Source organism: Aethina tumida, chromosome 1 (genome assembly GCF_024364675.1).
Source record: "Aethina tumida isolate Nest 87 chromosome 1, icAetTumi1.1, whole genome shotgun sequence".
Classification (NCBI taxonomy): Eukaryota; Metazoa; Arthropoda; class Insecta; order Coleoptera; family Nitidulidae; genus Aethina; species Aethina tumida.
The window spans coordinates 72,753,357-72,776,704 of NC_065435.1; the positions used below are offsets into that span (position 1 = coordinate 72,753,357).

At 32.5% G+C, this 23,348-nt stretch overlaps 5 protein-coding genes across 5 annotated transcripts; 3 read left to right on the forward strand and 2 right to left on the reverse strand.

Moving 5' to 3' along the window:
• Positions 1–223: 223 nt before the first annotated feature.
• LOC109609305 (UPF0047 protein YjbQ) lies at positions 224–6,045 on the forward strand. Its single transcript, XM_020025953.2, has 3 exons — positions 224–588; positions 678–814; positions 3,639–6,045. Exons 1-3 carry the CDS (start codon positions 429–431, stop codon positions 3,852–3,854), a joined length of 513 nt encoding a protein of 170 aa, XP_019881512.1. The 5' UTR covers positions 224–428; the 3' UTR covers positions 3,855–6,045.
• Positions 6,046–7,623: 1,578 nt separating this feature from the next.
• LOC109609254 (transmembrane inner ear expressed protein) lies at positions 7,624–8,525 on the forward strand. The gene is made up of 3 exons (XM_020025891.2): positions 7,624–8,016; positions 8,070–8,222; positions 8,279–8,525. Exons 1-3 carry the CDS (start codon positions 7,890–7,892, stop codon positions 8,473–8,475), a joined length of 477 nt encoding a protein of 158 aa, XP_019881450.1. The 5' UTR covers positions 7,624–7,889; the 3' UTR covers positions 8,476–8,525.
• LOC109609304 (uncharacterized) lies at positions 8,510–13,291 on the reverse strand. The gene is made up of 9 exons (XM_020025952.2): positions 13,217–13,291; positions 12,258–12,355; positions 10,430–10,545; positions 10,157–10,371; positions 9,763–10,105; positions 9,405–9,714; positions 9,178–9,345; positions 8,909–9,125; positions 8,510–8,850 (listed from the first exon to the last, which is right to left on the reverse strand). Exons 2-9 carry the CDS (start codon positions 12,335–12,337, stop codon positions 8,632–8,634), a joined length of 1,668 nt encoding a protein of 555 aa, XP_019881511.1. The 5' UTR covers positions 12,338–12,355; positions 13,217–13,291; the 3' UTR covers positions 8,510–8,631.
• Positions 13,292–13,587: 296 nt separating this feature from the next.
• On the forward strand, positions 13,588–19,048 carry LOC109609312 (DNA-directed RNA polymerase, mitochondrial). The gene is made up of 15 exons (XM_020025963.2): positions 13,588–13,795; positions 13,850–13,948; positions 14,001–14,349; positions 15,118–15,868; positions 15,922–16,263; positions 16,318–16,586; positions 16,645–17,008; positions 17,062–17,262; positions 17,312–17,526; positions 17,585–17,933; positions 17,990–18,161; positions 18,220–18,427; positions 18,480–18,651; positions 18,707–18,798; positions 18,850–19,048. Exons 1-15 carry the CDS (start codon positions 13,657–13,659, stop codon positions 18,977–18,979), a joined length of 3,852 nt encoding a protein of 1,283 aa, XP_019881522.1. The 5' UTR covers positions 13,588–13,656; the 3' UTR covers positions 18,980–19,048.
• Positions 19,049–19,158: 110 nt separating this feature from the next.
• On the reverse strand, positions 19,159–22,801 carry LOC109609270 (2-phosphoxylose phosphatase 1). The gene is made up of 7 exons (XM_020025912.2): positions 22,399–22,801; positions 22,205–22,347; positions 21,312–21,435; positions 21,000–21,255; positions 20,740–20,943; positions 20,444–20,686; positions 19,159–20,389 (listed from the first exon to the last, which is right to left on the reverse strand). The coding sequence occupies exons 1-7, from the start codon at positions 22,637–22,639 to the stop codon at positions 20,134–20,136; spliced, it is 1,467 nt and encodes a 488-aa protein (XP_019881471.1). The 5' UTR covers positions 22,640–22,801; the 3' UTR covers positions 19,159–20,133.
• Positions 22,802–23,348: the final 547 nt, after the last annotated feature.

Here is a 23,348-nt window from a genome sequence, read left to right on the forward strand (position 1 = left end):
TTTTCCCCGATAATCGTGTCACGCAGGGTGAAACTAGAATCACTTAATAATTGAAATGAAGTTCGTGTGGTTTTCCAGGTAAAATTACTATTGGATTTTAATAATTTATTCAGCGCGTCCTCCATTAATCGTGGCACGTCGCGACGGCTTAGTATATCGGGGCGTATTTAAATTTGGCGCGTAACGGTCCGCGCCCGGGCGAAATCGGCCGAGGTGTCGAAAACGAATCGCTGGTGACTGCGGCAAGTATCCTGTAACCTTTTTATTTTCTCCTCGAACTGTATAAATAAAATTCCCAATGATTTGCTCATGATAATAATGAATTTAGTGAGATTTAAAAGTGTCGTGGCGTTCGATTGTTTCGTTTGTTTGTGAATGTTAACTAATAAACGTTCAAACTGGCGACCGACAGTGATAGCAAGTCAAACATGGCTTCTTCCGCGAGAATTATTCAAAGTAATTCCGCGTGGTTTCAGAAGAAGATAAATCTGAGACCGCAACACAGGGGTGTTCACTTAGTTACGGAGGAGATCCTCAGACAGATCCCAGAATTGTCACAGTTCGCGATGGGATTATGTCATGTACAAAGTATGTGTGCCATTACTGCAGAGATTTGTTTTTAATACATTTCCTCCATTCGCTGAACGTCAATTTTCATTCTAACTTGCCTGTTTTAGTTCTTCACACTAGTGCCAGTTTGGCTTTAAACGAAAGTTGGGACCCAGACGTTCGGGATGACATGGAAATGATGTTAAATAAGATAGTACCAGAAGGATTACCTTATAGACATTCCTGTGAAGGCCCGGATGACATGGTAATTATTCAACATCAAACAAATTGTTTTACTTCCAAACCACAACTCTAATCAACAAGTAAATACCAAAAAAATACATAACTCATTACAAATCCAACTCAAATTCTAAGACTAAGATTTTCTATTTTCTACTTGTGCCCTGGATGAATAAAAATTATGTAAGACTGATGCAAGCATACTAAAATTGAAACATGTCAGTTATTCAAACATAGTTTAGTGTTTTAGTTTTAATGCAACCTAAATATGAGGACAATAGTGTAGTATTTAACCACTTAAAAACACTTTTAGATGATCGTAGTATTTTTTGGTCCTGTTAATTTTATTAGAAATTTTACACTGCTTCTGTTGTTTTTTTGGATTTGGTTTACAATTCAGATTGTCAGTAAATTCAAGTAAATGGTTTGCGAGCAACATTAAAAATATTTAATTAGTATTATGAATTTTAAATTTGTTTTATTTTTTAATAGAAAAGTTAATGTGGACTTAATTAGTATCTAAAAATGGTATTTCCAGATGTTAAATCAATAAAATACTTGCAGATATTAATATTGGGGTCATTGTAATATTTGAGGTTATCTCTTATTGGTGTTATCTATAAATAAGCAAAATATTTTGATATTAAGTATCTATACTGCAAAATCTGGTTTTCTTATAATACTCCGATTTCAATGATATTCTAACGCACATTAAATATTTGTATTTTTATGTTTTCTTTTTTGATTATAATATGATATGTTCAATAGTATGAAAAATTTTAAAATATATTTGCGTTTTTAATTCTTTTACAATATTATGATACACATTCTTGTATTTATGTGAAATTAAAGGGCATATAGTGTAAAAAATATTAATACATAATATATTAACTAAGTAAAAATATTCAACAAAATATTTGAACAACTAATTAATTAAATTAACCACTACACTCAAGTATATTAATCCAATTTTATATGGTATTGATAAATTGTAAAAAACTATAAAAACGGACACAGTTTTTTACATAAATCAAACATTAAATATTATATTTAAATCTAAAGTAAATAAATGTTTACTAGTTGATAATTGTTAAATTTATTTGCTGTATGTACTTTGTTTTCATTAAAATTTCAAGGCCTATTCAATAATTTATTTTTTTTTACGAAATTTTTATTTAATTTTTTGAAAAATATATTAAATATGAAATTAATATAGAAAAATATATTAATCAATAATTCGGTATGTACATCAACACATTTTATTATTTTTCCACACAGTGTTTGAACATTTAATTTTTACTTAATGATAAGCCTATTTTCCAGTTTTATATTTTATTGATAAACCAGCTACATAAAAAACTATTATTTAAATGAAAATACATAATGTCTCTTTTATTTTTAAGAAAAGAAAGATCATATATTTATTTAATGTTAATAATAATATAGTATCTTTGTGTTTAATTTTTAATTAAAATTTCAATGTTTGTTCAAGAATAAAGTTTTTAAAACTCTTTTATTTAATTCTTTGATAAATTATATTACTTAGAATTCTATTAACTATGTGAAAATTTTAAAGAGGAATAGACAATTCTGTATGTAAAGATTAAAGGAATATGAACACATTTTTTTATTATTCCACACATCGGACATCCAATGTAAATTCATTAAATGTTTCTTCATTTAATGATAAATGTATTATACTAGTTTTATATTAAATTGATAATGCAATTGCATAAAAAAATTATTTATTTATATGAAAATACATAATATCAGTATTTTTTTAAGAAGAGTTTCATTATTAATTAAAATTTCACTGTTTGTTCAATAGTTTTTTAAAACTATCCTTTATTTTAATTCTTTGATAAATTTTATATTTCTTTAAATTGTGTGAAAATATTAAAGAGACATAGACACATTTTATTATCTTTTTAACATAATAGGTAACCATCTAATGTAAATTTATGAAATATTACTTCACTTAATGATACATGAGCAAATTATTTCAGTTTTCTATTGTTTTAATAAAGTAATTGTATTAGAAAAATTGAATTACTTAAATGGAGAAATACCAAATAACAGTAGTTTTTTTAGGAAAATGATTATCAAATATCATTATCAAGTGATAAAAAATGTTAAATTTTTAATAGTATATGATTATTTTACTTATATTTTGTATTTTCTTTTTTAATTAAAATGACAATGTTTATTCAATAAGAAAAGATTCTATTTCATTGATAGTATAGTAAATTATATTAATCAATAATTCTATTAACTGTGAAAATATTCAAAAGAAATTACTCATTTTAAAATTTTATTGACAATATTTGGACATGTAATTCAATATTATTTCAATTAAGAAGTGTATTGGTCACTTTTATTTTCTAAAGATAACAATTGTATAAAAAGAGTTTTTATTATACAGTTAATTAAAAAATTCCACAAACCAACGCAAAAATGAACAAATTTTTACTCATAGATAATTGTGAAATTTATGTTTTTGTATTGATTTAATTAAAATTACCAGGTTTGTTTAATACAAAACAATTTTTCATTTAGTTCTTTGAGAAACATCATTTGTGTGAACTTAAATGACCCAATATTTTAATATCCAATTCATTAAATAGTTCGTCACTTAATGATATATTTTATATTGTGCTGCTAGAGAAATTATATAAGAAAATGATGAATCCTTTAAAGAAAAATGTTTTTAAATAAATTGCAAGTGTCTTATTGATTTGACGGACCGGATTCACAAACCAGACTAGATTAGTCGTAGTCCGTTTATCGCCGGTCCTGAAACCCACCAAAATTCGTTTGATGACTAAAGTGTGCCTGTTTTATGTTCGCAGCCCGCCCACGTGAAGGCCTGCTTCCTCGGCTCGTCGCTCTCCATACCGATAACCGAGGGCAAACTGAACCTGGGCAAGTGGCAGGGCGTGTGGCTGTGCGAGCACCGCGACCTTGCCGGATCCCGGAAGCTGCTGATCACGCTGAACGGATGTCTGCGCGACGCCACCTGCACGCCCCTTTCGCCCGTCAGTCCCATGGCAAGTACGAGCAGTTAGGGAAAGCACTCGGGCCACTCGTTGTCCAAGCACTGACCAGTGCTGGCGGGACGACGACGGTCCGAGTCTAAACCTTGCCCCAACAAAACCCCGCACACACCCCGCAAACAAATGTAATTCGCATTCAAAACTGTACTGTACTACCGCGGCGACAAACGGATAGCGTATCGACGTCCACCTTTTTTTGCCTAGCGACCGACATAACACGGGACGACTACTGCTGCTCCGCGCTATCCCCACTCAATGAAAATACAAACAGGAATCTACAGAGTCCGGAATATATATGCTAGTGTTACGCACAGACTTGAAAAATATAAAAAAATATACTTACGACAATATGTACATACTTGTACATTGTATATTAAACGTAATTGAGGTTTGCGTTATTATGTTTTAGTTCACGGTTTTTGGGTATTTCGTAGGGACTAGAGACAATTTTGTTAGGGACTGTGTTGGTTTCTCCTGCTGTGCGCCTTACAAAAAAAGGAACACGTATGTTTCTTACTTTGGTTACGCTTACACTAAACCCACCATCTAACTAACATTTCCAACGCAGTCAACAATCTGATGGCAGCATGAAAGACATAAAATTGACATAAGCCTCCCAACTAGTAATTATCAGACAACATTAGAAGTTGGGCATTATTTGTTCAGATGGTGAGTTTACATCAATGGAGCCTTAAATTCAAATGGCAGAACGATCGACTTAACTACTAGCTTAAAGGGAAATCAACACCGTTCCAAAAAAAATTATAGGTGCTGAGCATTTCGAAAAAAATTAAAATAAAAATCGGCAAAACAAAGGTGTTATTACCATATTGGACAGATTTAGTAATATTGTTCACAATTCCAAAGTGTGTTCGTATATAAGGAGATTAAGAAAACGATATTCATGAATCCTTCAATCTTTAATTTTTTGGTTTTTTGGTGAAACCAATTTGTTGATATGTCAAGACCGAATATTAGATCGGATCGGATGTAGATTTTTTACGCGTTGATGGTAGCTAGATATGTGTTCATCATTATTAATATTAGTGCTGATTTTGGAGACTTCAGTGAATTTACAACATAACGGTAACGTCCAACGCCACCGTTTTATTGTTAGCACTATATCTGTTACACCATCCTTGCGAATACAATTCCATTGACTTTTTCCGTTCGCCACCAAGAAAAATCCTACAGATATCTGACAATAATTGTTTTCTATCAGCCGTCCGACTTAATATTCGCTGTGCTTGAACTTGTGTAAATAGAAAAAATAACATTACGGGTTGTAAATAGATGTGTGTTGTTAACGGGGACTGATTATGATGTTCGTCTTCCTTCCGTTCTAGCAATATCCAAAAAGTAGACTATCCCGGTTTATCCCATATAAGAAAAAAATTTAAACAATTAAAATTTCACCGGCCCATCCCGCAGATATATTTGTTTCTTTGACGATTCGAATGAGTACAACGACCATTACACACCCCGCATCCCATTCTATTTGGTTTTTTTCACCTGTTCCGTTCCTTTTGTGCTTTTCAATTTCGATTGTCTCACATTTTTGATATTACAGGGTACGATTCATTTTGTACGCCCTAAGCAAAACATTCCGCCGATTATTTTTAGTTTTCTGTTTCTGTTAAGTGTATCAGGCAAGAACAAATTTGTGACCTGTGAACCTTCTATACGATAAAAACAGTTTCTATTTTATTGTATCAAATACATAATTACAGAAACAAGTCCAACTTTTGATATCTTTCCTGACACACAACAATTGTATTAAATTGAAACAGCCATTATTTTCTAAACGGTTGAATTTAAATGTAGGTTAATCAGGAGGATATGTTTTTACGATTGGTTATATTCACTTTGAATGTTGGCACGTTGTTATTTACACGGTATTGAGTGTTTATATTTGATGTATTTACGATTATTTTCATTGCGAAATGCATTCCGTTTAATGGACACCAAAAATGTGTTTAACATTATGTTTTGGGTTCTTTTTAAGAGGTCTTGAAACTGTTTAGAGGAAATGCTTCTTCTAAATTGTTTGTGTGACCTGTCAATGATTATTCTCTATAAAATTGTTTTTGGTTTTGTAATTTCTGCAGAAAGTTTACGGTTTTAACAATTCCAATTCAGACAGATTTTTGTTGTTTGTTTTTTGTTGGTTTATTTTTTGCAATATATTTTTATGTATATAGTATATTTTTATATTTATTCTTTCCTATTAAATCCCACAATTTTAATATCCAATTCACTATTAGATTATATCATAGAGATCACAGAGCATATTATTGAACAAAATAAAAATTATGGAATATTGTTTGATATTAGCAAATTAAGAATGAGTTATAGATTTTAGATGCGTAAGTTATTCCGAGCGTGTCGATAATTTGGAAAAATAATCATCCCAGTATTGTTTTCAAGAGAACAGTTTTTCACTTTAAATCTCAATTCAATCAAGAATATAAGACTTGTTTTGCTATTAATTGGCAACAACGCAATCAATCTTCAATTATAGCAAACTAAATGTAAGCAATTTTAAAATAATGCTGCAAGACTTTTGTCATCAGTGTTTTCACGATAAAAATGCTTTTATTGGCGTAATCTTAAAATAGAGTCAATTAAAGTTCATAGATTTGGGACCAAAAGTATTCGACTTTTATTAAGACTCACATTCCTAAATCTTTATTGAAACGATGTCTACTCGATGAAAAAACTGTTCTCTGCTCATTGTTTATTAAATGATTTAGTACAAGAAAAGGCTTGTGAATATTTTATCTTATTGTATACTTTGAGTAAGTACCTTGAAAATGTGGGTGTTATTTTTCCAATGGGTGCACGTTTCGTGTTTATTGTTAACAGAATTTTCACTTTTTGGCAAAAATACGGCTTTTAAACTGAACCTGACTTAAACATTTACTTACAAATCAATGCAAAGAATCTGTGAAATGAAAATCATTCGCGTAGAAAAGAAATTTACTGAGATTTTTAGATTTTGATTAATTTTTGTACCCATCCGTCCTTTAATGGTATAACTATTAAATTGTAACTGATAAAAAATTGAGCGAGTGGCGATGAATGGTGGTAATGAATTGAATAAATAGCAAATGCCTATTAAAACCATCTAGCTGTATTTTTGCCTTTTTTGTCTACATTAAAAATGAAGAGCTCGATACAAGACAAGTGTTTGGATAGTACACTGCCACTATGCAAAAAATTGTAAATACTACTTGTTTTTTTCTTTTGATTAGTTTTTTTTCTTTGCTCACAGATTAAAGATTCGTATTCACAATAAATTATATATTTGTGCAAAATTCCTATGATGTATATAATAAACGTAGTTTTTAAGGGAAAATAATAACTGTACATGCATATCAGATATGTATATTGAAAATTTGTTCTATATTTGAAAAATACAAAAAAAAAACATTTAAAATGTATGGAAGATATATTTTCATACTGACGTATAAGTTGTTCCGTTTTCGTTTTCTTGTGAAAATAAATGTGAACAAAATCTGTGGGTAAATTGGAAAAAACTGATCCGATGTACGTACTGAGTACCAATTGAGGGTATGAAAGATTTTAAAATCTGTAGGGTTGGCTGCGTTGCAGTCGATCTCGCATTATATATATTAGGCGCATAATTTGGCATAAATGAAATAAATAATAATATTCAGTCTTGTGTTTCATTACATACATACTCAATAGACTCAAATAGCAAACATATTACAGCTATTTATTATAAAATTACTTTTTCAGAATGTCCCAAATGAGAAAACTGAATTTTTAGAAGAACTGTAGAATTATTTATATTGTATTAAATACATATTTACATTATACATTTACCCCTGGTATAATAAAAGTGTCTTCTCTTAATGGAAATATATCGATCGGACTCGAAAAATCCTTGACGAATAATAACGCGATGATTTTATTAAGAGCATGTGTTAAATTGCTGTGCACAGGAGTGTTTTCCAGGGTGCGGCCGCAAACCACCCTCGAGAATATCCGTACTAATTCAGTTCACATCAGTGCTATGAAACAATGGCCACATTTTACGCTAATCCGAACGACGAGAATGAGATTTGGATCGAACGGGCCGCATTCGATGGTTACGGATTCAGGAATTGGCACGTTATGTTTTTTTGTTTTTCCGGTTTCACCATTTTAGGTAAGTAATTTTAATTTGCGTAATTCGGGGGGAAATTAATCTGTACGTTGCAGTGGTGTTAATTTGTTGTTGTGTGAAAATTCGGGTGCCACGCACCAAACAACAGATTGAGGCTGATTATCGGCGGAAGAAACTGGCGCAAAAGTTTCAACAGCGATTACGTCTGATTCAGAATCAAGAAATGGACGCTTTAGATTTGCAGAGAGGTAAACCGAAATGTAGTTATGGAGCTAAAAATGTATTTTATTGGTGATTCTTTCAGCTTTGGAAATAATACAGCAGGATTACAAAGAAGCAAAAGACGATATAGTGTTTGAAATAGCACCAACTGCTCCACCTCAGTATTGTATTAATATGGGAGAAGAGGGTAATTTGGAACGTTCAGATGCGAAAAATTTTGCTAAAAGAATGTCCACCATAATGAAATTTACAACTAAACCATCTTGCTCCAAAAATTAATTTCTGATTTTAAGTCTAGTAATAAAACAATGCATATAAATAAAAATTTATTTAAGTAAATATAAAAAGATCAATTAACTATTATACTAAGTAATAAACTTGCTTAGGTTATATTTAATCTTAAGAATTAGCTCACTAACATAAATACGTAAGAAATCAATTTAATTGTACCTCATTGCTGGTTATGTTGTGCGGTCCTGGACCAGCATCTTTCACTTTGTCCTGGACCGCTTTGAAACTTCCTCGAATTTGATCCAAAGCTTTTCCGAGTCCGGTTCTAATTTGATCAAACTCGTGTGTGACTAAAGACAATCTACCCATCAAGTAATTCAGATTCTCGTCGACTTCCTCCATTCTTTTCTTTATTGACCCAACCTAACAAAAATGTAAAAAATAATAAATATTTTTAAATAATTTGGAGTTTGTTTCTCACTTTTCCCGTCATTTTATCCATAACGTTCATGGAGCCGTTCACATACAAGTCAGTCTGATCTTGTAATTTATTGAGGGTATCTGTACTTGCGGTCATTTGTTGGTGCATGATGCCAATTTGTCTCCAGACTTCAGCTATCTCGTCGCGCATTGTTCCGGTCAAATTAGACAGAGCTCCTGAATCTTCATCCAAAATTGATGTCTCAAATCCATCAAATCTATAAAAAAATAATTATGTAGCATATATGATGCAGTTAAAGGAAAATTTACCTTTCATTTACTGCATTTATGACATCCTTAGAGTTGTCCTTCATTTTACCACCTAAATCAGTGATCGTTTTGAGGATTCCGTATTCAACTTTACGTTTTGTATCCAGAACATTATCCGCAGTTTGCATCATTACCTTCTCCAAACGGTTCAACGATTGAATATCATTCCTGTAATTACAATTCCATCCAAGACTTGATAAAAAATGACCTAAGAGAAACAAACACACCTAATTTGATCGTAGCTGACAGGAATTCCGCTGGCTAAACCGCTGGACACATCCCAAACATTCGTTAGTGTGGTGTTTAAGTCATCGTGGTTCTTTTGAATATCCTTACGAATCTCAGCTAATGTTTCCGATAGGTTTTTCGGAATTTCCGACGGTCTCAAGGCTAATTGTTTCAAATCCTCCAGTCTTTCCAACGTCATGTCTCCGTGTGTTTGTAAGTCGTTCTTTTGAGGCAGAACAGAGAGGCCTTTTCCAATTTGTTGCAATTCTTCGGCCAATTTGTTCAGTTGCTGCTTTTGGATGCTTATACCTAAAATATTTTTTGTTAAAAAAAAATTAGACAGTAGGAAAATTTTACCATCTGTGACGTTATTTTGCCATTTTTCGTCAATTTTGGGACAAACAGTAGGTGATGCAAGTGGAATTTTGTTGTACTCTGACAATTTGTTATCGAATTTATGCAACAACTCTTCGCTGTTGTCCAATTGTCGTTTAACTTTGTCCAAATTTTCGGTAGACTTGGTGTTGACGTCGTGGAATTTTTTGTTATCGTCGCGAATTGTGCTCAAGTCCTTCTCGATTCCGCCGATTGATTTGGCGACTTTGTCGACTTTCTCCAAGAGGTCTTTTTCCAGTTTTTGAAACTCTTTTTTGGAAACTGTCGGTTCTGTTATTTGTGCTGGTGGTTCATTACTGTCCAACTATAAACACACATCAGTCAAATTTTACTTAATAGTTACGATTTACTTCACCTTATCAATAATATCGTCTCTAAGTTTATCCAACATTGTTGGAAAGTTTGTGTTAAAATCTTCTACAAAATCTACAATTTTTTGTATTTGAGCTTTTTCTCTCTCATCCTTTTGCAATAAAAATGATTCAACCGCTGCCAATCTTTCGTCTAACCTTTGGAATGAGCCTTTTAAGGGATCTAAGACTTTTATTCTTTTTTCAATGATCATTAATCCTAAAAGAATTTGATTTATGTGACATGGTTTCAATATATAAACAACAAAACACTCAACCTTTCTTTATGTTGTCCCCTAAGACCCTTTCTCTGTATTCGTGTCTTTCTAATTTATCTTCGGTAAGTTTGACGACTTTGACCATCTGTAAAATGGCATCTCTAATATCTTCATTTCTGTAAGAAACATTTTTTGTAGAGTAAACAAGTCTTAAAACAGTTAATGCATAGTATTAATTAATCTCGTATCTCATAGCAAATGTATTTCCAGACTAGGTTACAGCTCTTAAGGACGTGATAAATCTGTTCAAAGAACCATATTAATAAATCACATTAAATCCTTCGAGTGCGAGAAGAATTCTTTGAAAAGCATTTGGTAGTAAATCCATTAGGTTCGTTTCACAGAAGGCCTGATGGTCAGTGGTAAACAGTAATCGATTCTCTTTATAGAATACATAACATAACACAGGGTGGTCCAAGAATAGAAACAGATCCTAAATCGTGTTTGATGGATTTTAATTAGTGCACATATTTTCGAATACTTCAACTAATTATAGGAGAGCAGTGTGTATTAATTAGATAAGTTATTGAGGTCTGTAAAATGTTACAACTACATATTTCCATTTTTTGGTGTCGGAAATCGAACGAGGACAGTATCTACGATAAACAGAGTTGAAGTAAAGTTGTTTTTATAGGATCGTATGCACGTCTTAAAATAACAAACGGCATCGCCAGTCGAACAAGTTGGTCTTTGTGCATGTGTTGTTTGTTTGGGCCATTAGCTGTTGCAATAACGCATGGGGAATCTGTTATGAAAGTGGCGACCGAGCAGGTTTTTCAATTCCTGCAATCTTTTGCCACCGGAGAAGAATGTTTTGCTACCAATGATACTGCGCATTTTATGTAAGATTTTACTGGATCTTCTTGCGAGGAAATAATTATTAACATTGTTGCAGCCATAAATTACACTTTCCCGTGCATATTATATTTATATTATTTTATTATCGTTATAATCTTGGCCATAAAACAGTTGTTAAAGCAACTGTTTAAGGTGAATGATTTTAAATTGATCATTTTTGTTTTGAGTTAAACATAATAGTATAAAAATAGGAAAGAAATATGGCATACATCGTAGTTGAAAGTAATAAATTTGCAGCGACTCGAGGTTGCAGTTATCGCATTAAAATTTTCCCGTTGTTTGCGTTTGATTGACTTTGGCGCCACGGAGAAGTTCACGATGGCGCATTTTGCTCGATTCGTGTAAAAGATCAAAGGAAAGCAAGAGACGGGCTTAATAAGATGCGCATCTAGCCGGGGGGGTAAACGAACTGATGTTTATTTATACCCATGTGGACAAAACCGGGCGTGCGGGCATTATGTGCGTTTGTCGCATGGAATGCGTTTTTCCTTAAATGATCTTTTAAGCTTCTCGGCACCATGTGCACCGAATTACTAACATTGTTCGGTGAAATGGATTTATGGGACAATAAACCGGGAATCTGTCACGGGTTTTTGTTGATCTAGCGCAGTTGACAGTTGCCGTCAGCGCTGATTTGGTCTTTGGTGCTATTGATAGATTTTCCCAGTAAATAGAGCAAACACATGTTCGGAAATTTCTCTAATAAATATCATATTTATGGACGCAATAAAATTCTGCATTGCAAATAGTAAATCTTGCACGTTCGTTCCTGTTATCTATTTGTGTCAGCAAAAGATAGCATTTAAAGATGCGGTAATTTAATATTATTACTCGTTGTGTTACATTTCTCACTAGACCGTATTATTTGATTTCTTGAACCACTTGTTTATAAATAAAATTATTTATCTTTAGATAAAAACAGAACAATGAACCGTAAAAGGGTTAGTTTTTCAAAGGTTTCAGTACTTACGTGACAACTGGTCTGGGGACACCCTGTGTACCCACGATGCTGGCGAAAATAACAACAAAAAATACTGCACATGGTAGCATGTTTATGGTGGATTAAGCCTGCAACAAACAACAGCGTCTTGAGCAATGACGAAATAAATATTTTTGCCAATAGTGACAAGAAATTGAATTACGATTGATAAATTTTGTATCTCAAGTGACCCCTTATCATTTAACACGAGCAAGGTCTTGTACCATTAAATTATGGAGTTATCTTCCTGGAAATTCGGTTTTTATTGTCGGAGGGTCAGAAATGGACTTTGGAAACTTTTTTAGACAAGTCGCACTGTTGTGCTTAAGCACTCTTCATTGGTATAATGTTATTAAATTATATATTACATAATAAAAATTACTAGTATCCTTTCGTAGTCAGAGTTTAAAGAATTTACAGAATACACTCATGAATATTGTTTTTATTAGCACCCATATGATATTAGTTGTAGTCTTATTATTACAAACTAACAAATCCTAGTAAATAAACACAAAATTATTATGGCACCAGCCGCGTGTGGTATTTTTACACTTTATAAATCTAGTTGGATAATTTGTTACAAAAATAAATTAAAAAAATATATATTTTTTAAAGAAATTTTAATTAATATTATTTAATCCCGCATCCCATTTTAAATCCGAAGTAATGACTATTTTATTAGGATTTCAATTCAATTGTAATCATGTGGGTATTCTATGTAATTGAATCAATTATTGAAAATATTTTAATTAGATGTACCTAAAGTAATTAACATCAACAACTTTTCTAAAATTTATTTAGTTGAAAATTATATATAATAAAGTTATTTCAAATAATATAACGGAAACAATAACAAGATAAAAATTAAGAATTATTTACTTATCATGGTTTAAAATTAAAAAAGTAATAAACATTAAAGCAGTAATAAAAAAATAATTATGCATACTCACAATATTTTATGATATACTCTCACTACCAATCACATTTAACTATTGGAGAACAGTTGCCGAAGATATATTCCTCTTGCTGAGCCGGAGAAGACTGAATGATGCCTATTTAAAATTGAATAATTCAAAAATAGTACAAAAACCACCCTATCCACTCATAACATATAACACGACATCTGTTGGAAAAATATTAAGGTTTGATATAAGCTGAAGCGGCATCTGTTTCGAGTTCTTTTAGTTCTGAGGGTACTTGTTAGATGACGCATGAATAGATTTCTAGAAATTAAAAAAGTTTTTTGAGGTTAAATCGAAAATTACGCAATTTCTATATTTCGAAGCGAAGGTTATAATTAACATGGCGAACGATCAAAACACGTGAACGTCAATTTTTTTTAACGATGAAATTCCCAGCGTATATATGATTTTAGGACCAAACATTTATAATGTATAGACTGTTTAAGTTAAATAGTGTTTCATTGAGGGCTTATCAAAACTTGTCCCTCGGTACTTTAAGCGAAAATGAAATTAGGGTTACCGAAAGAACGTGCCAGTTATGCAAACAATTAAACAATTTTCATAATGGTAAGTCGTAACACACAATAAGTATACTGTGTAATTTAAGATTATCAATTCCAGTAATAATAAGGAAGCAATCAACAATAATAAATCCCAGTGTAACTAAAAAACTTAAAGTGAGGAAGCGAAACTTAAAAAAGTACGCCGAATTATTAGTCGGTTTGTTATTTTCTTATCTTTTTTTGTACTATTATTAATGAGTATTTTGCAGTTGATCAACATACTCAAGTAGAACAAAAAGCTAAAGTTAAAAGACTTTCATCAGATGATTTAAAAATATTGGCCAACTCCAGTCTAAGTTTAAATGAACTGTATAAATTAAAAGAAGTAGCTAAAGAAGTAAAAATAATTGCTGAAGAACACACCTATAATAATTTAGTTGATATTAATGATGTTTTGTTAAATAATCCCATTGTTAATAATTTAGCACAGTCAAACACAACAAATGTTCCAGAAAATGATTCTTTAGTAAAAGATGAACTATTAAATCAACAAGTTCCAGTATTTAAAGAACCCATTGAAAGTCAAATTATTGAGGAAAATGAATTAGAACTTGGAAGGTAAATAATTAATTCATTATTTGGATCTAATTGGACAAATTTCACTTTAGAGTAGTCAGTAATGATGTGGTATTTAGATTATTATTTATTTAAATACAAATAATTTTAAATTTATAAGTTATTATTATTAGAAGAGATAATCGCAAAATTACAACCTAAAAAGTATTTCACAATATATCAAAACTAATTTATATTGGTAAAAAATATTTTAATGATAGAAACTATTTTGTCCATTTTAATAGCGTCTTTGTTTTTGACATTTTAAAATAAAATTATATTTTAGTAAAATGATAATAATTTTAAAATACTACAAATTAGAGTTTAATATTAATAAAGTTTTCTCTTATATATTTTCATTGAAATTTGTATGCAGTGAACACCAAAAATAATTTTTTAATTGATCATGCAACTGTCTATATATTTTTCTTTCTTGATTTATATTACTTAGTTACAGCCGATAAAAATCTAATTGTGTGCATGCAATTTTTAGCTATTTTAATTTATTTTTTAATAGTTTTTTCAACAACAAATAATTCGAATATATTTATTTATTCACAAATTTTAATGCCACAGCAAACTAAGATTAGATATTCATTCGTAAATATATAATGTCGCAGCAAACTATGATTAGTTGAAAAGTAATAATATGATGGAAAGAAAAGACTCTTATACATATATAAACATAATTAATTATATTGTAGATAATATGTAAGAGAAAGTTTCCATGCTTTCATTGTAAAGTTGAGTAACGTAACAAGCAAATTTTAGTGTACCAATTACACCATTTCATCCAGAATCTGAATGCATCCAAGAAGTCGCAGAGACACCAGAAGATCCTAAGGATGTCACGATTAAAGAAAAAGTCGTTCGAGCCAAAATGGACAAGAAATATTCGGAAAAAATAGCAAACAAAACGTTGGCTGCGTACATGGAACTGTGCAACCACTTGAAAGCACCGACCCGCGGTTTTCAGGCCCTGAACTACCACCGACACAGAGCAAAGAAACAACAGGTCCCGCCTATAACAAGTGTCAACGTTTACAATGCTCTGCTCAAGGGCTTCGCCACCAAAGGTAATTGGGAAAAGGTTAAAGAGATAGTCGAGATCATGGAGCAGGAGGGGATCGCCACGAATCTGCAAAGTTATGTAGCTATATTCGAATGCCTCGGTCGACGAAACATCGACAATTACTTGACACGCGAGATACGTATCTTCGGCAAAGAAGCGATCAACAAGGGCTTTACCTTTGATCGCATCATGAATGAGGGTAGCTTCCTTTGCGACGAAAGAGCTATGGTACTGAAAGCTATGCTAGCTTTCGATCCCTCCTATCAGACGAAGATTGATGTTCCAAATCTCCAATACAACAACCATCTTTTGAATCAACTAAATCATGAATCTCAACTGGATCATCAACGCGAATTGTACGAACCGAACACCAACGGATTATTTACACCCAGCGACATGAAGAGGAGGATCGCAGAACAACTAGACTTTGAAATTAATGGTTACATAACTGTAAGAATATATATTTTCCTAATATATTTTATGTTAATAAAATGTTTTTGTAGATTAAGAGCATTGAAGCTAAGCCTGATCCAACTGAAGATGTAATAAAACACAGAGAAGTATTGCAAGAACATTACAACATGTGGGAAGAGTCTGCTAAAAAGGCGTTCCTCAGAGATTTGGCAAGTTTGGTGGCTCAAAAAGGACACATCAACTATGAACTGTACCTAAAATGTATACCAACAGCTGATTATGTTTCAATTATACTAGATGAAGCTAAGAGGATGGCTCAGGGCTCAGAAACATACAGTCCCACTGTGAATATGCTCTACAGAGACTTGGGACAAAAAGTTTATGCGAGGTATAAGGTGTTGAAGAAGTGGAAAACTGGAGTGTTGGATAAAGTAACAAGTAAATAGTCTGTAGTGTATACAATACATTTAATCATTCCTTTCTAGATTTCTAAAATTCACAACAGATATTGTTCGGAATATGCAGCAACACACGACCAATTAGGCGTTTTACCTGAAGAAGAGGTGCTGATTAACCCAAGACAAACCTGGCAATGGGCGGAACATAAAGTCAGCGATACTGGCGCAACTTTGTCTATGGATCATCAGGAATGGGTGCCTACAGTTTTGCAAACCATTGGAAAATTTCTTTACCACATTATAATGCACGATCTTAAAGTGGACGTCCATGCGATGAGGCTAACTAGCAAATCCAAGTAAAGTTCGGAAGAAAAAGATATTGACAATTTTAATATAAAGTATTAATTGTTTCAGAAATAAGAATTATGTGCCAGCGTTTTATACAATTTACCGTACACAAGGAAGATTGGTAAAAGAAGAAGTGAAACCACATCCGATTTTATCGAAATTGTACAGAGCTTCAATGCCGGAAACGTTGACATTCCCGGCGTATGAAGTACCAATGAAATGTCCACCAATTCCCTGGATATCCATCGAAACTGGCGGTTATCTAGTCTCACCCTGTGATGTTGTCAGGTTAATTCCAAATGCTATCGCTCAAAAAGACAGATTAGCTAACGCTCCTCCCGAACAGTTGTACCCGAGTCTCGACGCTTTGAATCAATTGGCAGCCGTTCCATGGAAAGTCAACACGAAGATTTTAGATATCATCCTAACCGTATGTGCATAATCGATATTTCTATAGCACATAATTTTATTATAGATGTTTAGGTCTTTAATAATGGTGGCTCAGCAAAACTGGACGTGCCAGAACCTCCATCGTCGTTGCCTCCAGCGCCACAATACACGTCGGACATGGACAAGCAGCAAAAGTACCAACTGTTCAGACAGAAGCTGCAACTGAGAAGAAAGAAGGCTGAAATGTATTCTTTATGGTGTGATTGTTTATATAGGCTGTCTTTAGCCAACCATGTAAGTACATATACATATTTTAAACTGAGCCAACTGATTTGTTTCACAGTTTAGGGATGATATATTCTGGTTGCCACACAACATGGACTTTAGAGGCAGGGTTTATCCTGTGCCTCCACATCTGAATCATCTCGGTTCTGATTTGGCCCGATCCATGTTGATTTTTGCCGAGTCTAGACCTTTGGGACCGGACGGACTGGACTGGCTAAAGTTGCACCTCATAAATTTGACTGGATTGAAGAAAAAGGATCCCGTCAGCGAAAGGTAATTTACAATTACAATACAATTTACCATCAACTACTACTATGATTTTTCAACTTAGACTGAAATTCGCAAACGAAAACATTGATTTGATTTTGGACTCCGCCGACTACCCGCTGGAAGGGAAACAGTGGTGGGCCGAATCGGATGAACCGTGGCAAACCCTCGCGTGTTGCATGGAAATAGCAAACGCAGTGCGTTCCGGCGACCCGGAGAATTACCGTACATGTTTCCCCGTGCACCAAGACGGCAGCTGTAACGGTTTGCAGCATTATGCTGCCCTAGGTAGAGATGCTGCGGGCGCATACAGCGTCAATCTTGCGCCCAGTGACGTGCCGCAGGATGTTTACAATGCGGTCGTCCAACTGGTCGAGGAACAACGAAAGAAGGATGCTGAAAATGGGGTTGAGGTAAGATGAAGGGTAAATTGCATTTTGTAGTTTTGTGCAATCATCGTTGATTTCAGATCGCAAAGAAGTTGGAGGGATTCGTGAAACGAAAAGTGATAAAACAGACTGTGATGACGACCGTTTACGGCGTGACTAGGTTCGGTGCTCGACTACAAATCGCAAAACAACTCAAGGACATAGATGATTTCCCTAAAGATGCAGTGTGGCCAGCATCCACTTATTTAACTGGTATTTAACAACATTGTTTTTCATTATATAAATCTAAAAGGTTTATTATTTTATATAGGGAGGACATTTGATTCGTTGAGGACGATGTTTACGTCGACTAAGGAAATTCAAGACTGGTTTACAGAGTGTGCTAGAATGATTTCGGGTGTTTGTGGGAAAAATGTTGAATGGGTAACGCCTTTGGGTTTGCCAATTGTACAACCTTATATCCGATACAGAAAATTAAGCATGAATATATATGAATCTTTTACAATGGACAGTTTTGAGTAAGTTTTCTTAAACTCTTGAACCATTCTAAACTAATCTAACTAATCGTAGGAAACCAAATGTAATGAAGCAGAAGAATGCTTTCCCTCCAAATTTTATCCATTCTTTAGATTCTAGTCATATGATGCTCACATCCTTGCACTGTGAAAGAAAAGGACTTACATTTGTGTCAGTTCACGACTGTTACTGGACGCATCCCTCTACAGTACATATAATGAACAAGGTTTGTTAAATAATAATATAAATATTTTACAGCGAAATTACTCAATTTGTTTCAGATTTGTAGGGAACAGTTTGTTGCGCTACATTCAGAACCTATTTTGGAAAACTTATCTGCTTTCTTGACGGATAATTACAGCTACGACTTATGGTAAGCATTGTGCAAATTGTTGATATTTTTTTTCATTATTCTTTTTTCCAGTGATTTCGCGGAAGACGGATCAATTACAGATTTAACAAAGAAAAAATTAAACAAAATTCTGAGGCAGTTACCAAAGACCGGTGATTTTGACATTAAGAATGTGTTAAAATCGATTTATTTCTTTAGTTGAGAACTTTCGATATCTAATTTGTTGTAAATATGTAAATTTCTTTATTAATACATTTTTATTGTTTTTAAACCTGGTGTTTCATTGAAAATTCTAAAAATAAAAAAGAGTTATGCAGTTTAAAATCTAATTTATTTATATTTACAGTCATTGCCAAATATATACAAATAAATAGAAAATACTTCAGGATATTTACATTTTAATAAAACAAATAAGTATACAACAATAATATATACACAACCGGAAATTTGATATAATAATGCAGTCTCAAAATTGTTTATGGTAAATTTTTGTGAATTTTGTATATAATCGGTTTTAAACATATTTTCATTGTAAATGTTTAACTAGAATAGATAGTTCTACATATTTGGTAAATTAGTCAGGTAAATAAATAACTTAAAATAGTGATTTTAATACTGTGGTGAAATAACTTAAAAGTGTCTTAAGGGTTAATATTCGTCTATCAACATCGTAAACGGGATTGAAACGCGTCATTTTCTATCTGATTTAAACGAGCGAACCAATACAAATACCGCCCGTCAAATGGACCAGTTAACTAAAACCAATGTTAAGCCAATATTAATCAGATGCCGCGTCGATAGATGAGTGTTATCCCTAATACTGTAATGTAAATACTAAATAACAGTTGAAGAGAATAATGTTTCTACATTGAAATTACATTTTAATTTAATTATAATAAGTTTTCCATCTATTTTAAAACTTCATTGTAATTGACAACTTACTGATATTTTGGATATGGATAGCTAAGATCACCTTAATATAAAATTTAGTCTTGTTTGCATAAGATATATTTCTTTGACATTCATTAAAAAATAGAACTATAAGACGACTTACAAAATATTAAGAGAATTGAATTTATTCGATCAATGTATTAATTGAATTGTCCTTTTAAAAAACAATAAAATTGTGTATATTTTTTATATTTATATTCACATTTATTAACAGAATAAAATTTTTGGCTGTAGAACTGTTTTATGAATCAAAAAATTAAACGATATTTCGTCTCTATTACACATAAAACTATTACAATGTCGAGAGATATAATATTCCATATAAATATGAGTATTATTTATATGAATAATTCAGGTACTTTTGTCAAAATTAGTAACAACAGGACAATTCAAACGAGATTCACTTCAATCATACTTATGAGCACACGCATCTTTATAATTCGTAACATTCAATCCAGTAAAATAGTCGTCGTGCAAAAATCTAACTATATCCTCTATTTTACACAAATTAATCTTATCCACACTAACTATATTCTTACAGAACCCGATTTGTCTTGTCACGTCTTTTCCATTGGTCAATAGACGAAAGTAAATACCTTTGGCATCATTTTGAGATTCTCTGTTGTCTTGGTAAACTTCAAAAACAACTCTGGCACCATACCTTTAAAATATCAATAATTAAATGATAACAAACAGAGAGTAAGATAAAAATTACCGTAAGAGCATCGCATCACTTTGCAGACCTAAAGCGGTGGTGAGTTGTTCGACGGTGTGATCGTGTCCAGAATAAAGCACGAGATAAGGGCCGGAATTCGAAACCATGTGCAACATCTGCTGCACGATGTGCCTGATCAATCCGTACGACCGCAAGAGACACAACCTCTTCCAAAAAATGTTACGCCACTTCTGATAGTTGACCCAGTCAGTGTAAGCGAAAACTCCGGCCACATTTTGTCTCCTACAAAAATACGTACGTTACGCAAGCAACAGCGTCGACATACCCGATTATACCTGATGCAATTTAGTGGATTCTCGCATGGCAAACCACTGCCGTGACACACGTAAGTGAGCAGTGCATCTCGGACCGCATGCGGATCGCTGGCGAGGTTGCCTTGTTCGGCCCCGCTGGAAAACAGCGACTTTCCCGTTTGTTCGGCCAGCATCGCCACCGCTGGATGTGCCTTCAATTGATGCGATATACTGTCCCTCACAAACCTGAAATGTATCGCAAATAGTACTGTTTGTTTGGTTTTTATTTGGGGCACTTCTACTTGGATAGTCTGTCGGTGATTGGGCAGCCGCAATCCTTGAAACAGAAACTCATAGACTGGCTCTCGTGAATGCTCAGCTTCGATAGAGATTCCTTCGGAACGAGACCGTACAAAAATGCCAAGGCTGACTGGAAGGTTCTCCTATATCTGGTGCTGTAGACCAAAATGTCACTGTGGTTTAAGTGCTTCAATTTCGGCCACACGTAGAAGTAGTTCCTTCTTAACAACTGACCCAATTTCAATAGCTGACTTATTCCTGCAAATGTTATCGTAAATGATATGTTGAAAATTCTGAAGAGTCATAAAATTAACCTTGCATAGTGAGTTGACCCAATAAGCATTGTCTTGAGTGAGTTGGGAGGATTGGAAAACCATGAAACGGTCCTGGTCCAACCCAAGAGACCTTGCCAAAAACAGTCAAATTGTGCAGATATGCCTAAAATTGCAATAAGAAATGTAATAACAATAAATTTATTATTTTTTTAAGAAAAATTATGGAAAACTTCAACTTATATTTATATCAGAGGTTGTGGAATAAAACATAATAAATAATAAAAATTCAATTCCGTAGTGTCATAAATAAAGGCGAATTCTAAAATTATTGTCGAAAAAAAATGCACAAACAAAATGAAACAACTTTAAATAGGCGTCTGTTCTAAAAATACACGGCAATATTAAATTTAGATAGGCATAAAGTGCAAAGGAACCTGTTTATCCTGTGTAAAGGCATTCAAATTGAATGGTATAATAAATTTTTATGATTATTGCTAAGAAATGTAAAATCCATAAATTTATAGGTAGAAACATGGTTTAATGGATCATTTTTCTAATAAATTTACTTTCAGTTTACAAAGAACATTAAGTACTGGGTAAAATCAAATAATGTAATACAATAATTAAATACATTGTATTTATAAAAAATAAAAGCGTTACTTCTAATTATAGCCTGAAAAATTGTAAGATAACAACAACCATAAAACACTGGCATTATTTTGCTTTTAGTTTAACTAAAGCATTAGTGAACCATAAAATAAATATGCTGACTCATTTCAGTCAGCATTTTATAACAGAAATTCTCTTGTGATATTACTAAAATATTAAATGTGTTTGAAATCCATTAAACAACAATTTTAGTGAAATATTTATGAAATATATGAATTATGGATTATTCTTAAGAAAATTATGAATCACTGAAAGTATGATACCTTATAGGAATTAAGAATATCTGACTCTTCAGTGCCACAATCAATACTTGAGATCTTTTTAACATGTTGCAAAGGACCCCTGTCTCCATGTCGAATCAAAATCAGCAAGCCTTTCAACAGCCATTTGTTTGACTGTAAGATTCCTGGAATAAACACTTTGTAATACACAAAATGCATTCACATGAAGGATTTACCTTCGTCTCCTTCAACAATATCATTTGGCAAATTGCATATCTTAAATATCCTCTTGGTTTTAACATCAAATGTCAAACTTTGTATGAGTTCAGTAGTGACTGCAGGATCAGGCAGTCTTTGATCTGGCTCCAGAAACTTATAATACACACCAGCAATCAACAGTAAAATCCATATACTCATCAACAAATAGCAGTGTAAGGCTTTGTTCTGGGCCGGCAGTCGCAGCACATCAAAACTCATTGTGTAGTATTAATTTTGGGCCCCAGGATAACCTAACATATCCGTAACGTAATCACGAGCGATTTACTGATGATTTTATTATATTTATCGGTTAATCCATATGACTGTGAGGTTTTATAGCTTTATATTCGGTTAAATGAAGTTTATTGTTTACATGTTGTGGATTGTGGGACAACAGTTTAATGCGACGTTGCCACGGTCAACTTCATAGAATTCTTTGTCTGTGATATAATAATTGATTTTTTGCCTTTTTAAACAATTTATATTGGCAAACAAAGATAATTCTTTAATATTAATAATTATTACTACTACCCACCACTAGCGTAAGAATTAAACGCTATAATAAGGTTATGTGACCACTTAAGATATTTCATAAAAGATACAAAGAATACATATTCAATTTACAATAAAAAAAAATATTTTTTTTTATTTTACTGGTAAATAATAAGAAATTAATAATGATTTATTTGCAATCTCTTAAGAAATAATATATAATAATTACAATATTAAGATTCTTAATTTATATTACCAAATAAATAGATACAAAAATAATCTTCTTTGTTTTATTTATTTATTTTTTTGAAATTTTATCATTATATTATTATAAGTATCAATATTTTAATAGATGCTACAATTTCTACAATATCGCTTAATATCCAATAAGAAATTACATATATAATTTTTACTTTCTATTATAATTTTTATACTG

What these genes read in the sequence shown, in the direction of transcription:
- LOC109609304 (XM_020025952.2), bottom strand. Translation starts at nt 12,337, where the DNA reads ATGCTACCATGTGCAGTATTTTTTGTTGTTATTTTCGCCAGCATCGTG. An exon ending in GAGACGATATTATTGATAAG is followed by an intron (nt 10,106 to 10,156) that starts GTGAAGTAAATC and finishes GTGTGTTTATAG; the next exon opens with TTGGACAGTAATGAACCACC. An exon ending in TGGATAAAATGACGGGAAAA is followed by an intron (nt 8,851 to 8,908) that starts GTGAGAAACAAA and finishes CATTTTTGTTAG; the next exon opens with GTTGGGTCAATAAAGAAAAG.
- LOC109609254 (XM_020025891.2), top strand. Translation starts at nt 7,890, where the DNA reads ATGGCCACATTTTACGCTAATCCGAACGACGAGAATGAGATTTGGATC. An exon ending in TTCCGGTTTCACCATTTTAG is followed by an intron (nt 8,017 to 8,069) that starts GTAAGTAATTTT and finishes TGTACGTTGCAG; the next exon opens with TGGTGTTAATTTGTTGTTGT. An exon ending in CGCTTTAGATTTGCAGAGAG is followed by an intron (nt 8,223 to 8,278) that starts GTAAACCGAAAT and finishes TGATTCTTTCAG; the next exon opens with CTTTGGAAATAATACAGCAG.
- LOC109609305 (XM_020025953.2), top strand. Translation starts at nt 429, where the DNA reads ATGGCTTCTTCCGCGAGAATTATTCAAAGTAATTCCGCGTGGTTTCAG. An exon ending in GGGATTATGTCATGTACAAA is followed by an intron (nt 589 to 677) that starts GTATGTGTGCCA and finishes TGCCTGTTTTAG; the next exon opens with TTCTTCACACTAGTGCCAGT. An exon ending in GTGAAGGCCCGGATGACATG is followed by an intron (nt 815 to 3,638) that starts GTAATTATTCAA and finishes TTATGTTCGCAG; the next exon opens with CCCGCCCACGTGAAGGCCTG.
- LOC109609312 (XM_020025963.2), top strand. Translation starts at nt 13,657, where the DNA reads ATGTATAGACTGTTTAAGTTAAATAGTGTTTCATTGAGGGCTTATCAA. An exon ending in AAGGATCCCGTCAGCGAAAG is followed by an intron (nt 17,527 to 17,584) that starts GTAATTTACAAT and finishes TTTTCAACTTAG; the next exon opens with ACTGAAATTCGCAAACGAAA. An exon ending in AATTACAGCTACGACTTATG is followed by an intron (nt 18,799 to 18,849) that starts GTAAGCATTGTG and finishes TCTTTTTTCCAG; the next exon opens with TGATTTCGCGGAAGACGGAT.
- LOC109609270 (XM_020025912.2), bottom strand. Translation starts at nt 22,639, where the DNA reads ATGAGTTTTGATGTGCTGCGACTGCCGGCCCAGAACAAAGCCTTACAC. An exon ending in ATATTCTTAATTCCTATAAG is followed by an intron (nt 21,436 to 22,204) that starts GTATCATACTTT and finishes TTGCAATTTTAG; the next exon opens with GCATATCTGCACAATTTGAC. An exon ending in AGTGATGCGATGCTCTTACG is followed by an intron (nt 20,390 to 20,443) that starts GTAATTTTTATC and finishes GATATTTTAAAG; the next exon opens with GTATGGTGCCAGAGTTGTTT.